Source organism: Tamandua tetradactyla, chromosome 13 (genome assembly GCF_023851605.1).
Source record: "Tamandua tetradactyla isolate mTamTet1 chromosome 13, mTamTet1.pri, whole genome shotgun sequence".
Lineage (NCBI taxonomy): Eukaryota > Metazoa > Chordata > Mammalia > Pilosa > Myrmecophagidae > Tamandua > Tamandua tetradactyla.
In genome coordinates, this window is record NC_135339.1 from 6750090 (window position 1) to 6765380 (window position 15291).

At 50.9% G+C, this 15291-nt stretch overlaps 1 protein-coding gene across 5 annotated transcripts in view; it reads right to left on the reverse strand.

Annotated features, from left to right (window-relative positions):
* Nucleotides 1-15291, reverse strand: part of WDFY4 (WDFY family member 4) — a 281815-nt gene that overhangs the window by 6863 nt on the left and 259661 nt on the right. For 4 of the 5 annotated variants that reach the window (XM_077124655.1, XM_077124656.1, XM_077124652.1 and 1 more), the window contains 6 exons: nt 13626-13838; nt 11159-11312; nt 9137-9321; nt 7550-7708; nt 3023-3202; nt 620-802 (listed from right to left, as the gene is read on the reverse strand). In XM_077124655.1, coding sequence (XP_076980770.1) covers nt 620-802; nt 3023-3202; nt 7550-7708; nt 9137-9321; nt 11159-11312; nt 13626-13838 — 1074 coding nt within the window. The remainder of the gene's footprint in view (nt 1-619; nt 803-3022; nt 3203-7549; nt 7709-9136; nt 9322-11158; nt 11313-13625; nt 13839-15291) is intronic. The other variant, XM_077124653.1, reaches the window with a different exon arrangement.

The window sequence follows — 15291 nt, forward strand, 5'->3', positions numbered from 1 at the left end:
AAAATCCAAAAGACAATTTCTTGAATACTTTGTGGAATTCAAGTGACATGGATGGATGGATGGATGGATGGACAGAAGGAAGGATGGGCAGACAGATGAACAGGTGGGTGGATAGATGGATAGGTAGGTAGATGGATAGGTGGGTGGATGGGTGGATATTTGGGTGGTTGGATGGGTGGATATTTGGGTGGTGTTGGATGGGCTGACAGGTGGGTGGATGTTTTGGTGGGTTGATGGATGGATGAGTAGATGGGTGGGTGGATGGATGGATGGATGGAAGAGAGGATGGGTGAGAGGACGAGTGAATGGATGAATGGATGACACGAATACCTCTTTGTAGCATCAGCTATAGTTTTACGTGTTTGACTATACATCTTTCATGCCTTGGAACAATGAATGTTTATTTCATTTGATATATATATGTGCATATACAATTATACATGCATATAATTTTATTTATTTACTTTTTTTCTGGAAAGAGCCTTACCTCATTTGCTATGAGGACCTGGTTTGGAATGGCCTCATAGGTTTAACTGCAGATTTGGACCCCTGGATAAAGTGATTAGAATGAAAAACAGTACATTGCTAGTATGAACCTTTCTGTACAAAACAAACCTACCCGGACGATGCCATCCTGACTCCCGGTGATGATGACATGGCTTGTGTCCCATGCTGGCCCCTCCATCATGCAGCAGCAGGTCATGGCTCCTTCTGGGCCCCAGGCCGTTGTGATGCTAGCCAGGGGCTGTCCATTGACATTCCACAGGGACAAATGGGCCCCGGCACAGGAGACGATGGTGCCCTGCAACAGTGCAAACAGGCTTCACTAGAAGCCGGAGCCATTGCCTGCCCATCTGCTACTTGCTCAGCCACTGTTGGTATAGGCAAGCTGCCTGCTTTCACCCCTACTACCTGCCATCCTCTGATCCATGGTCTCTGACTCTCCCCCTAACACCCATGTCTTCCCAGCTCACTCATAAGCCAGCCATGTCTTCTGCCAACTGCCAACTTTTGGCTCTTTCAGATGGCATGCATGTCTTTGGATACTGTTTTTCCAGGCAGGCACTGGCTGGCTCACCCTGTGGCTTCTTGGCCATAAACTGACTTGAATAGAAGACTCAGCATGGAGACCACCCCTGACTCTGGATTTTGGGCTTGCACCTAGCTGGCCATCCCTGCCCCATGAAGAAGCTTTAGATTTCACCCAGTGGCGATCAGGGTGCAGGAGCTCAAAGGGCAGCACATGGCTCATAAACACAGGCAGTGTCCTCCAGAAATAACTTCTGAGGAGATAGGTCCCCATTGCATCCCCTGAAATGTTCATGGCCAGAGTCTTTGCCTCTCAAGTCCTTGTCTATACTGTGCCCAGTAGAATAATGGCCATGGTCACTGAGGACACACAAAGCCAGCTGGGGCCAAGCCTTTGAGCCTGGCCCTAATTATACACAAAGTCTGTGGGGAGCTTAGAGCCCCTTGTCTGGGCTTCTGTGGCTGGCACGCTGAGATGGGCTCCCTCATGTCTTTTCCTGAGGCCAAGGGACCATGTCTGACCCATCTCTGTGCCCAGCATCCAGCACTGGGTCCAGCAAGCACTTACTGAACACAGGTGGCTCCAGGAGAACTTGTCCTGGTGCAGTCTTCCCTGAGGTCTGGGGACACAATTACTTATGGAATTTATGTTCTGTCAGATCAGGGTTTGGTGCTTTTCCCCAAACATCCATCCATCCATCCATCCATCCATCCATCCATCCATCCATCCATCCATCCATCCATCCATCCACCATCCATCTAACCTCCATCTATCCATTTATCTACGCATCGACCTGACAATCCACCCTGCACTCAATTATTCACCACATATACATCTATCCATTTACTCACCCACTCATCCACCTAATCCACCCACAAGTCCATCTACCCACCCCTCCTATTATTTATCTGTCCATTGATCCATTAATCTATTGATCCATTGATCTATCCAACCATTCATTCATCCACCCAGCCATTCATTCATCCATCTAAGATTCAGCCTGGATTCAATCCATGGAACATCTATTTCTGCCAAGTTTGGCACCAACAGGCTCCACCATCATCAACCCCTCCTCCTATAGGGCACTTCGCTCCCTACCCTTGGGACTTTCTATAAGCAATCAGGGAACTCCAGCCCAGGAGAATTTCCACACTGACAAGCAACAAGGGTAATGGTTTCAGATATCATTGACGAGATCCTACACTGTGCATGAGCTGCCACCTCAAAGCTTTTGCAGAATGAGAAGGGCTGTGAGTGCATTGATAGATCAGGCTCTTGACATGCATTATCTCCAAGTCCCGTTCTATGGCCCAGAGAGGTAAGATGCCCAAGGCTCTCCAAGAAGTAACATAAGTGGAATTTGAAATCAGATTCATGGGAATCACCAAAGCCCTTGGTAGATGGTAGAAGCTCTTTCTACCATTTGTCCTTCACCTCAGGAAAGAGTGCAGGGGTGGGGATGACTGGCTTCTCCAAGTTAGGAAACCTTCACCATTTTCTTCTCTGCTCTCTCTCTATCCTCCCTCTATCTCCAGCTCTCTATTTTTCTAATTCTATACCCCTCTCCCTCACTAATTTCCAGCCTCATCTTTGTCACCAGCATGGAGGCCCACCAGAAGCATGGGCTGCCTCAGTGACCAGAGTCACCTGCTAAGTCAACCCTGATTTGCAGTCCATAAGCTGAATTGCTTAAGCCAAGCCCAGGCAGACTCTTCACCAAAGCCAGTTCTTCCTGCCCCAATGTCCTGGTGCCCATGCCAGACACCTCCCACCACACTCCTACCACACTGAGGGAGAAGCCAGCAGTAAACGTGGGATCCAGAAGCTATGCACGTGGAGGTTCCCTTCTGCCTCCACAGTAAGTATATCATACACTGGGAGTCCACGCAACACAGCTCCCCATGGCCCTGGCCTTTCTTGGGGCCTTGTCTGCCATGCCACCACACTACAAGGTACAGCAGGGACCCAGACAGCAAGAAACCAGGGCCTCACCGAGATGTCGCTGATGGCAAGGGCGGAAATGCCCTCGCAGTGGGGGGGTAGGCGGGCCACGTGGGCCAGGTGGTCCAGGTCCCACAGGATGCAGGTGCGGTCCTGGGAGCCGCTCACCAGGAGGCTGAAGGCGACCGAGGCTGCCAGGCAGGTGACCGGCTGTGTGTGTCCATACAGAGCCTGGGGACAGGGGGAGGAGAGAGACCTTCAGTGATGACAGGGGCCCCTCCAGTCAGCTACTCAGAGGCACAAGCCTGCCGTCCTTTCACTGCTGGGCCCCACGTAAGGACAGAGATCCAGAGAGACACAGTAATTCCAAAGCCTGTGTGTGTGTGCGTGCGTGCGTGTGTCCAGGTCAGGACGCTCAGTTCCATACATTTGCAGGGGTTGAACCAGCAGTTCTTCTGACCATAACCCAAGCAGTGATCAGACCCCTCTTCCTGCTTTGTAGTCCCCTAATTTGCCTTGAAAACCTGAAGCAGCACTTGCCACTTTGTGCACTAATGCAGAGATCTCAAAAGTGTGACCGCCAGACAAGCAGAACCACCTGGGAAATGTCAGACCCGCACATCTTGGAGACCTACCTTAGATGTTCTATATCAGAAACTCAGGGCGGGGGGTTGAGCCTGGCTCTCCAGGTTTTCACTGTTCTCCAGGGGCCCCTCAGGCATACTCAAATTTGAGACCCATCACCACACTAAGGGAGCCTTAGAAACACACCTGGCCCTGGAACCTGGCCTGGGGAGAAGACAAGGAGGCCAGGGCATCCATAGCTCACAAGATGCAACGTTTGAAGTCTGCAGGGTCTGGGCTCATATCTGATCTGGCACGTTGCAGCACACGGCGTAGAACCTCAGTTTTGTTGGCCCTCAAGTTTGGCCTTTGTGGGGCCTGCTTGGCTCAGCCGTGGCTACGTATTCTCACCTGGCTGGGGGGGCCTTACCCCAGCAGATGTGTCCAGACCAGCCGGGGTGACCCACCAGGACCACAGATCCCCAGGACCCTCTGCTGCTGGTAAAGGTGTGGTTTCCATCCAACCATCCCTGAGATCCGTGCACCTGTAGGCCTGCTCTCCTCTGCCCTTGGCCAGAGCAAGACAGAGGTGGTGCTCCGTCCAAAGCACGGAGGTGCTGGCTTTCCTAATGGAGCACCTCTGCCCCCGTGGAAGTGAGACCCGCTCTCTCAGTTTTCAAAGTGGTCAGCCACTCTGCCCGGTCCCAGCAATTAAAAGCTGCACCACCGATTCCAGTTCGTCCTCCATGGATATGGCACCGACCAGAAGGTCTTGGTAAGTTTCTGGGCCTCACGTCCAGGAGAAGATTTCAGTTGTCTTAGGAGATTGGAAAATGGATTGATGGAAGCGGAGGATTTCACAGGCACTTTCAGCTTCGCTTTCCAGAATGATTGAAGACTGATGATTGAGTTCTGATCGCAGGGGACCTGGGGACTCCAAAGGACCCAGGGAAGGGGACCGGATCCAAGAGAGGGAAGGTCTGGGGCCAAACGCCTCGCTTGCTGTTCCCTAATGGGATGGAGTCTCTGCTCTGATTGGGAGGGGCTGCTGGGGAGGAGAGAGGCTGGCCTGTATGCCTGGCACCGCCCACTAAATAGAGCAGGTTGTCTCAGACCAGCCCAGAAGCTAAAGCATCGGGAGTCTTCCGGGACCCCCGCCCCCACCATCCCAAAGGCAGGAGAAATCAATGAAGTGGTAGAGTAGATTTAAGTGCATTCTTGATGGGCTCTTTTGTTTTCTCAGAATATCACTTTTTCTCCAAGGCCAATTAAAAAACCTTCATTATCTGGAAACTGTCTCTACTTTCTGTGCCCATATTCTGTAAACCTCAAACTGCTCTAAAAATCAAGTTCATTATTAAGAAAAGCATATTGTGATTACTATCTGTGTTAAGAATATAATAAATAGTTAGGATACACACCAAAGATAGGAAAAGTGCTCTTTTGGATACTACCGTGGGGAGGGGATTTGATGCATTGATAATATATTCTTTCTTCTTTTTTTTTTGCATCAGGAATCAAACCCAGGTCTCCAGTATGGCAGGCGAGAACTCTGCCTGCTGAGCCACCATCGGCAGCCCTTGATAATATATTTTTAAGACTTGAAATCAGCATATCTAAATAATAAGGTATATCTGGCATTGTATTTATGACATGAGCATGACATTAATATCTGTGTTTCTATTTATGTATGAAATGTTTAAAAACAAAATATTTAAATAAAAATAAATTATTGTTGGCAAAAAAGGAATAGTTTTATTAGATCATCTTACACCTGACTAAAGTAGCAAAAAAATGAATAAAATAAACTAAAAACCTCTTAAAATCATTCCCAATGCTGGCTGCATTGTGGTAAGATTGGTACTCTCAATTAGCTGTTGGTGGCACTGAAAAGTAATAGAACCACTTTAGAAAGTGGATGTCACCACTCAACTCTACTTCTTGAAATTTATCTTAACAATCAGAAGCAAATTAGCAATCTGTTGTCAGATGTCTTCTCGCATCACTATTTAAAATGGTAAAACTGTGGGATCAACTTAATTGTCTGGTTTTAGAAGGACGGGTTTAGGTCCTTAGTTACTGATGTAACTAACCATTTGAAATGCAAGGTCATGGAAATGGAGTAATAAAGAACAACTGAAATGTAAATTAGAGAGCCTGGAGGAAGATGGAAACCAGGTGACAGACGAGGTGAAAACAGTGGAAGAAAAACCTACCCACTGATCAGAATGGTATAAATATGGATATTTGGGGATGGTTAAATATGCAAAAAGGACACCTTTGGGGATTATAAGAGACTGTTCTATTTTGAAATAACTTGGAATTTTTCTTGAATCGTGTAATATATTTAAAAATAAAACACATGCGAAACTACGCACGTGATGACGAATGATGACTTCTCTGATGACAGGGCAGGGGCGGGGTCCTTGCTGAGAAACAGGTGGTCTTTGGGGCCACCAAGACCATGTCGGGTTTCTTGGGTGAATGACAAAGTGGTTTATTTTACCTAGAAAAATAAGAGCCTGTGGGATCCCACATCCGCTTTTCTCTTGGTTTGGAGAGGATGACAAATTACATCCTTATGCCATCAATACTGAGACTTTTACGAGCATCTTTACTGCTAAACGGGAGCGTGGAGTGGGGGTGGGAGCGCTGACCCCCATTGCTCAAGGCTGCGGTCAGGGAGGGGGGCTGGACTCCCCAGCACCCCCGGAGAGAGTCGGAAATGGGCAATGCTAATGCCCCCCGGAGAGGGAAAGCACTCCAGGAAGGTAATGCACAAACTCTTCACTTAGGCCAGGAATAAAAATCCAGCCCACTGACAGCAGCAGTTGATGGAGAGGAGCACGGAAACCTCAAGGGAGCACCGTGGAAACTCGTTCGCAGGCAGGAAGCACCCAGGATGGTGAGTCCACGGCTCGCTTTGCAGGGGAAGGCAGCCTGCACTTGACCGGCACTCGCCTGCACGGCCGCCCCTCTGCAGGGTCACTGCCTCCTGCCCTGACCAAGGCGTCAGGTAACTCCTGGTGATGGAGGTCCCTGGGCACCCTGTCTGGGCCGGGGTTGTAGAGGGGAATAAGGGTGGGTGGGAGGAGACAGGGCAAGAATGGCTTGAAAAGCAGCTCAGAGACCAAGCATCAGCCCAAGGGCAGCATTTTCAGTTTAGAAAATCTGGTCTGGGGTGGGGTTTTGCAGGATGTATTTGTTACTTAGGGGCTCCATGGCTAACTAAGTTACAGACGTGAAAAAATGAATCGTGTTTTCGGATTGGTGGTGTCCGCTGGAGGTATTCTACGACAAGTTCAAGAGCACACAGTGAGAAGGCATGGACTAGGGTCAATTAAACCTAGATGCACATGTGCTTGCCTAAACCCTGTGAGCCTCCGGGTCCACACCTGAAATTGGGAAGGATGATACCTGCTTGGCGAGATTAGAGTTCACGTACAGAGGGACCCAGGCATGTGTGAGTGCTGAGCCCATTGAGTGCCATGGGCGGTCATGGATTATGAGGGAGCCTAGAAGCAAGTTCTGCCATGACCACGTTAATCCCTTCTGTCCTGAAATGGTCTTTCTCTGTTTGGCTAAATGATGTTGGACAAGCCATTTCACTTTCTTGAGTCTCTGTCTTTTTCACCCATAAAGTAGGGATGATAGTGGTACCTACTGAAAACCAAGGAATAGTATTGATATGGCTGCTGAGAAGGTAAATGAGGGACTCCACGTAAAAGTGCTTGGCATAACGTCCAGCTCATATCAAATGCTCAAAATGGGTCACTGGTACAAGGAAGCTGATGTCACCTGCCCTTTCATGTAAAAGGAAGTCGCCGAATCTGCAGCAGCCTCTCTCGCTGTTTCAGTGGAAGCAACTGCCCTGTGCGAGGGTCAGAGTCACCTTGAGAGTGAACTGGGGCCGGTGCTACCCCACCCCAGTGACCAGAGAGCCACGTCCCCCTGCGCCTCTCTGCTTCCGAGACTCCCTTCTGTGATCAGGCCGTGGGGTGCCGCTGCACATACCTGCTTGAGGCGTAGCCCCTTCGCCTGGCCTCTGGTCATGCTGAGCTCCCACACGCATACCACGGCGCTGGCTCCCGAGGTCACGATGGTTGTGGGGGATGTGCCCACGGCACACAGGCAGCGGCCCCAGGCAGCCAAGTTCTCAAAGGTCATCAGGATCTGTGGGAAACCCACCGGGGAGCGTCAGTGCCGGGGTCAGCTGGGGCCCGCTGTGCTGCCCTGCCTGTTGTGGGAACAGGAACACTTCTTCAGGAAGCATGAGTGGGACCCTCTCGGGGTCAGGCCCTGGTGGCAAAATCCACTCTATGGATGGGGAGAGGCGAGTGAGCAGATGTTCTCAAGGTGGTGTGAAAGCCCCCTGGCATGCACACCGTGAGCCACAGCCTGGGAGGTCAGAGACAGCTTCCGAGGAGGCAGGAACGCCGGGGGCCAGCTCTGTGGGCATCCTCATGACCACACCAGAGAGTGTGTGGGTCAGGGAGGGATCCCATGCCATACGGTGGGGTGAGAGGGAGGGGTGTGAGGGGAGCTAGGGCAGGAAAGGAGGCCAGGAGGCAGGGAGAGGGCAGCTCAACAAGGCAGAGATGCAGCCGGCCCTCGTTATCTGTGGATTCTGTGTTTGGAAATTTGTCTACTGGCCAAAATTTATTTGTAATCCCAAATCAATACTTGTGTCACTTGTGCAGTTATTCATGGACACGCACAAAGTAACAAAAATCTCAGCTCCCTGATGTGCAAGTTCTTGGCTGGGTTCGAACAAGGCAATGCTGTGCCTTTTCTGAGGTATAGTTAGAGGCATTGATTTTTGTGCTTTCTCTTGGTGATTCTGCTGTTTAAGATGCGCCTTCCCCACCCTATCCCCACCCAGCGTAGTGCTGAAGTGCTATCTAGTGTTCTCAATGTAAAAGGGTTGTGAAGTACCTCTGGAGAAAAGAAGCACGGGAGATGAATTTTGTGAGGTCATAAACTAGAGAGCCGCTGGCTGTGAGTTTGGTGTTAAAGAATCAACAGCTTTCATTAAATAAGGAGTCTTTACAAAGAAACACGTGTGACACAAGCTATGTGTTGATTGGCTGATGACGACGTTGTGGCCAGGGGCTTAGGGATCCTAGCCCAGTATTTCAACGTTCACGAAATCAGCATTCCTGACAGCCAACAAGGAGGATGGACTATAGTTGAATGGCCTCACAGAGGGGTCAGATGAGTAACCAGGGACCTGCTTCTGCCAGCATCTGTCCTCTGAGTCTAAGTTCTGACCGGGTCAGGAGGAGCCCCCGGGACCCTCCCCAGTCTGGGTGGGCTCAGTGTAACCAAGCCACCTGCCAGCAACAGAGACCCCTCTCTGGTGGGGCAAGCAGAAGCCGCTAACTCGCAAGTTGGATGCCTTGGAAAGCAGGCTGGGTCCTTGGCCATTCTCCCACCATATGCATCAGGCTCCTTCCCAAGATGGGGGGCATGGCTGCCTGGAAGGATGGTGGGGGCAGCAGGCCGTCTGGGCTGCCGGCTTGCCGGCCGCCCCCCAGTGCCTCCTACTGGAGAAGCCCAAGGTACCTGAGGCCGCGCTCAGCCCACCTGGCAGCCGCTCACCTTGTCGGAGCCGTAGCTTCCCAGGCAGCAGCTGAAGTCGTCAAAGCCCCAGCTGAAGGTCCTGTTCCAGAGTCTGGGCAGCAGCACCTTGTTCTTCTCCACCGCCAGGATGGTCTTCTCGGTGGGAACAATGTGGCCGATGGCTCCTTTGGGGGATTCTGAGCCTAGGGAGAAAAGGTACATATCTACCCGCCAGTTAGTATGGTGGAGCTGATGCGTCCAAGTGCATCCACCCCCGCCGCCCCCACCGTCCCGCTGCTGGGCTCAGACTGAGACAGACAGAACCCCAGCAGGCACACCGCCCCCAGGCGAGGAGGGGCCAGCCCAGGCGCCTCGCTCTGGGCCCTATAGGACATGTGCCTCCTCTAGGGCACTTCTTCCTCAGCCTTCTCCCTCTGAATGAGGCAGGTCCAGGAGGTGTGTGTGGCCATGCAGGTCCCAGTGTCCCTTAAGAAGGGAGAGCCAGAAGCTCTCAGGACAGATGGGCACTACGGTAATGCAGAGCTCAGTGCCAGCCTGGATGCCTGGAGATGGTGCACACTGCAGGGGCTGAGATGGGAGGGCTTTCCTGTCTCATGGATCTGTGCTGGGTGATCCAGGATCCGCCCCTCTTCCTGACCCCCCTCCCCACCAGCAGACAAAGGTAAGAGCAGGATCCAGGAAAGGCTCCAAAATCACGACTAGGAGATAGCCCCTCTCCTGTAGGGAGGGACTGCAGAGAGTGGCCAACCTCATGGGGTGGTCCAGATGAAAATGCAAAAACAGATTCAGGCCCCTTGATGCCCAGGACGGGCTTCAAAGGGCGTCAGTGCCTGCTAGGACTTCTGTCTGAGCACCAGCTCTGGGCCAGCAGGTGTGAGCCGCCATGTCATGGCACTGTCACGATGAGCCCCAGAGTGTGGCCACTCCTTTCTCCACTTTTCAAACAAGGAAACAGAGTCTTGGACAGATGCCACTGCTCACCCAGGGTCATGTGGCGGGTAGGGGTCTGCACCCAGCCCCTCTTGGCCAGCATGTGAGCTTTGCTGTGGCTATTGATGAGGGATACTCCCCCCATGACCCCCGCTGATGGTAGGGACCATGCTTGACTGTCCCAGACTTCAGTGTGGCTGGCAACCCCCAGTCCAGGGATCTATGGATGGCTGGTCCCTAAGCCAAGGACAGTAGGCCCCATGCCTAATGCCTTTGAAGTGCACCAGAAGATTGTTCTTGAACTTCAAGGAGAAACCCCAGCTAACCTGACCTTGTGCCTTTAGGACCAGCGTGTAGCCCCACACTACGGGGTTTCCCGAGGTGGTCCAGTCATTGGACTGCACACACACCCGCAAGAACCCAGGCTTACCATCCTTTTCGCTCCCAGTGGGGGGCCGTTGCTATGGCCAGGGCCCTCCCCAGTGGTCTCCGGCCTCTATGGAAGCCTTCTGTGCTTTCCAGCAGCTGACAAAGCCCCTGAACTCATGTCAAAAAGTGCAAGACTAATCATCAACCACGTTGATTAAAGTGCTCTACTCAGTGACGGCAAGGGCATGTGGACGGTCTCATCTAGCTCTCACAGCCACTCCATTCTGATCCCAGGAGCTCACGGAGGCTCAAAGACCTGCTCAGAGGAGTGCGGCAGGGCTCACCACTGCCCACCCAGGGCACATGCTTCCCCAGCCGGTGGCATGACCTTCGGGGCACCAACAGGGACACAGGTACCACAGCGTGGAGGCTGCATGGAGCCTCACTGCTGAACCCCAGGGCTTCCCTACTTGTCTTTGGATATGAGGAGGTGTGTATGGGTGTGTGTGTGTACATGCACAAGACAGACAGACAGACATGTAGGTCACCTGGGAGACCTTCCAGGGCAGAGGCTTCTCTAGATTCTTGCCACTGGAGTCAGGACTCCAATACTCGACCTGGGTCCATGCCCCCAAGCCCCTAAAGGATGGCCAGTTCATAAGAAAGGCTGACTTCTGGGACAGGCTGCCACGAGGGTTGGTGTCCCTGGAGCACACAGACAAAGCTAGGGCTGGTGCTCACCTTTGACCATGACCTGGGACGGCTTCAGAGACTGCAGGCTGTAGAAGAATGGCTGTGGCTGGCCCGGCAGGCTCGTTCCTGTCCCTGTAGATGCGTCTTTACCAGATGAAGGCTTCCCTGCAGGAGTCCTGGCTGGGTGGGGCTTGCTAAAGAGCTGGAGGAGCAAAGGGATAAATGCACACCATAAAAATAATTCAGGGACAAACATCCAGGTTGTCAGCCACCCTGGTGCAGGCCACAGGTGCACACTCACTCCTGGGTGCTGGCTGGGCATGAACAATGCCATCTGGTTCACCCAGTAATAATGAGAGACTCTGGGCTCAGAGAGGGGCAGCTAATCTCACAAGGTCACACAGCACGTGGCCGGCAGAGGTAACCCTTCCGACTGCCAAATCTGTCTCCTTCCCTCCCTGGAACTGACTGAGGACCCCCAGTCCTTGGGAGAGTTGCCTCTCACATCACAGGAGTCACAGTGGCTCTTTTCTTCCTAGATCATGTCTGTCTTCATTTGCTTGAGCTATTTGCAATATATTTTTTTCTTCCTTTATAAATTCTCTGCAGGTTCATCCATCTGGACATCAACACGAAATTCTTTAATGACATCCAGGCAAGCATTCCAAACAGCACAGGCAAATGCCACACATGGCTGTTTTTGTCCTTTTCTTTGCTCAGATCTCTGCCATAAAATTGTCCCTGATGCCGAAGTTTTTGCAAAACTGGGCAGAGTGCTGTGCACAAGGCCACACTGCCTGGCTGAGTTCTTGCGGCTGGACCGGAGTGTGCAGCTGCTGCCAGCTCCAGCTCTCCACCACCACCACACCCGCCCCGGGCTGCATCCAGATGGAAACTTCCAGGCTGGAGGGGCGAGGTGAGGGGCCGGCCCTGGCTGGGGGCCCCAGGCCTTCTTCAACCCTTGGTTCAGTTACCTGGTCCTTGAACAAACATAGACTATCGAGAAAGCTGGGCTCTGATCAATACCTTCAGAAAGCAGAATGATTTTTAAATGAGCATTAAACAAAGAATGTTCTACCCTGTGCAGGAGGACTGAAGTATCTGTAGGCTGGGTCTCTGCAAATGCTTTTAACAGGCAGAGCCCTTAATGGAACAGTGTGCCATCCTCAAGCATTTTAATCATGGCCCCATACCGGGACTGCTTTGGGGATTCCAATTCTGATGATTATTCTGAAATAAGCCATGTCTGGTACATCATTTAGCAACATCAAAATATAAAATGGCATGCCGTCCATGATTGCACTGATGAGAAAAGATTTTGTTGTGGACAAGGATGCTGAAGACACAAATTGGACATCACTGTTGGCCAGCATTTTGAACGGTTATACCGCTATCTCCATAACTATGCATAAATATTTTTAATTCAAGAAATGAAACTACTAGCCTGTCCAAGCATCTTTACCCATATTCTCTCCTTTCTACAAAACCTCCCTTGGTCATGCACACGATTCTAAAGTCACCCTCATGCCTTCTTGCATTCCCCTTACTGATGAGCAGAGTAAACCTGAGCAGGGAACGTAAAAATGAGGCAGAAAGAAACTATGAGATGAGCCCACCAACCCCCCATAGTTACTTGCCCAAGAATGTTCTGGAAGAAGCACTGCTGGGTCTCTGCACTCCTCTACCAGATTGGCTCCTGATGGCCCGACTGGAAGCCCAGCCTGGGGTCCAGACTTCTGACCCCAGGTAGCAGCTAGGTCTGGGAATAAACCATTTCTACAGAGCTGCAGGGGTGGTGTTGGTTAAACAAGGCCCCAACTCTCTTGCACACCTTTCTCAAGACATCAACAAGAATGTGCAACCTCAAATCACTAAAAGAGTATCGTGATGGGAGATGGAGCCAGTGGAGCAAAAGGTCCATGTGAAACCCTTGTGATTTCACCAGGCGTCTCGGGGGCAGAACCGACATGCTTTCAACCTGTGGCTCTGAGGTGAGGTTGTGGAACTAGCCAGATGGGGTGACAGTCCTACCTCTGTTGCTTGCTAATGGTACAATTCTGGGCAGGCTCTTTCATTAGCCTCCCTGAGTCTCAGTTTCCTGATCTGTAAATGAAAGAATAAATCCTATATCCAGAGCTAATGAGAGGCAGTAATCACACCAATAACTAACATATACTGAGTGCTAATCATTTCAGATACTTCCAGGCACTCCATATATCTTAACAAACCTGTAGGGTAGACACACATTAAAGAATTAAATACTGTGTAGAGAACAATTATCACGGTATCTGTAACTTAAGAGATGGATGAATGTAGCCTTCATCATCATTGCTAATGATGTCATTATCTTCATCATCACCATCAGGTGGTAATTGAGCAGTACTCCCGGATATCTGAGGCATGGGAAACCCAGGGGGGACCACTTTGACTCTCCAGGCCCCTTCCTGCTCCCATCTCCCCCTCTCCCTCCCAAGCTCACACCGTGCATACTCTTGAGACAAATGGTGTGCTGTACCTGTTTGGGGACTTGCCCAAAGTTGCTGACAAAGCCGAGGATGGTATTCTTGATGAGAGGGTCGCTGATGCTGCTGAGGTCCATTTTGTCTCCGTAGAAGTAGGGGTGGAAGGTATTAACAGCTTCCATCGCGGCCGGCCCCTGCTGCTTGTATCCAAAAATCAGGTCTATCCAGTGGTGGAGGCTGGCACTTACAAAGTCACTTTCCAGAGCCTGGAATCAAGACCCAAAAAGCATGGAAAACACAGTCCTCTCACGGGTTTGCATGCCCCCTGCAGAAACTGGAAGGGGGAACTGGAAGCTCCAGATGCTGCCTCAGCACCGGGAAGATGAGTGATGCTCCCTCCACCTGACCCAGGACCATGCAGAGAGACATGTCAATCACCCGAGAACCCAACTCATGGCTTCCAGCCAAGGGCAAAAAAGATCTGGCTTTTCCCACTGCCCTCCCTCATCCGCTCCATCATATAACCATGAAATACGGACTTCATGTTTCCAAATTCAGAATTTGGTCTGAATGTTAGAGATCTAAACTGAAGTGACCAGGTTAAAAATTAATTCTCAGAGTCTTCGTGGTATCTGAAATACGAAAAAGGAAAAGCTGGTTCTGACCAGAGAGAATTGGAAGGAAAAACTAAGCCTGGTTGTTAGGAGAGCAAGCTTGGGAGCCAATTGCTTGGGTTTCCATCTGAGTGTAGCCCTAAAGTTTTTTATAACACCTTTGTTCTGTATGCCCAAGATGGGGGCAGATCTCACTTCACTCTAGATCCTAGAAATTATTAGCATTTGGTTGTAGGGCTCTTTCTAAATTATCCCTCAAAAGGAAAAGCTAGAATCCCTGGGAATGTGAGCTCCTCTCATTGGGACCAAGTGTTCAGTACTGAGCCCATAGCTTGAGCTTTAAACCATGCACCCAAGAGGTAAGTGTGTGATGACCTCAAGGAACCTTATGCCATATACTGTGGGCCACGAGGCTAACTGTTCCCAGGTGGGAAGACAGGTCAATTTCCAGACTCAACTATGAACCCCTGATCTGAGCTTATAGCCTCCAGTGGGGCAGCAACCTCACCCTGCTCAGTAAGGAGGTTCCCAATGGAAGCCAACAGTATCTGCTCCTAACTGAAGGTAACATTGGAAGGGAAATGGGAGGAATTTAGCATAGGAGCCCAAACATGCTCCATCTGCCAGCGATACATCCCAGATGGGATGTCATTGGCTCAGATTAGGTCTAGGGCACCCAGGTTGACAATATTTCTCAGCAGTTGCCATGCATGAACAAGAGGAAATGTGGGCCAGCTCCGCTTCAGAGTTGGGACCCTACCACCTGAAGACTTTCATTTGGGATTATTTGGGTTCCTCTTATTGATACTTTGAGAGGACTTTTACCTGTGTGGTGATAGCTTCTCCATGGCATATGGCCAAAATGGCTTTAAGGCAAACCAAGCCACACTTGGCAATACTGTATGAAGTGTGATAGAAGGCGTGGCTCTCCAAGCCTTACCATCTAGCTAAGAGCACACCCAAGGGCCTTCTGGAGATGCGTGTATGAACCTATTTGTTGGTGACCCAAAAGAAGGTCACCACATGGAACATCTCACTCTTCCCCTGGACCCTTTGTCCTACCACTTCATAACCAACACAATTCCCACATCCTCAAGCTATTCTT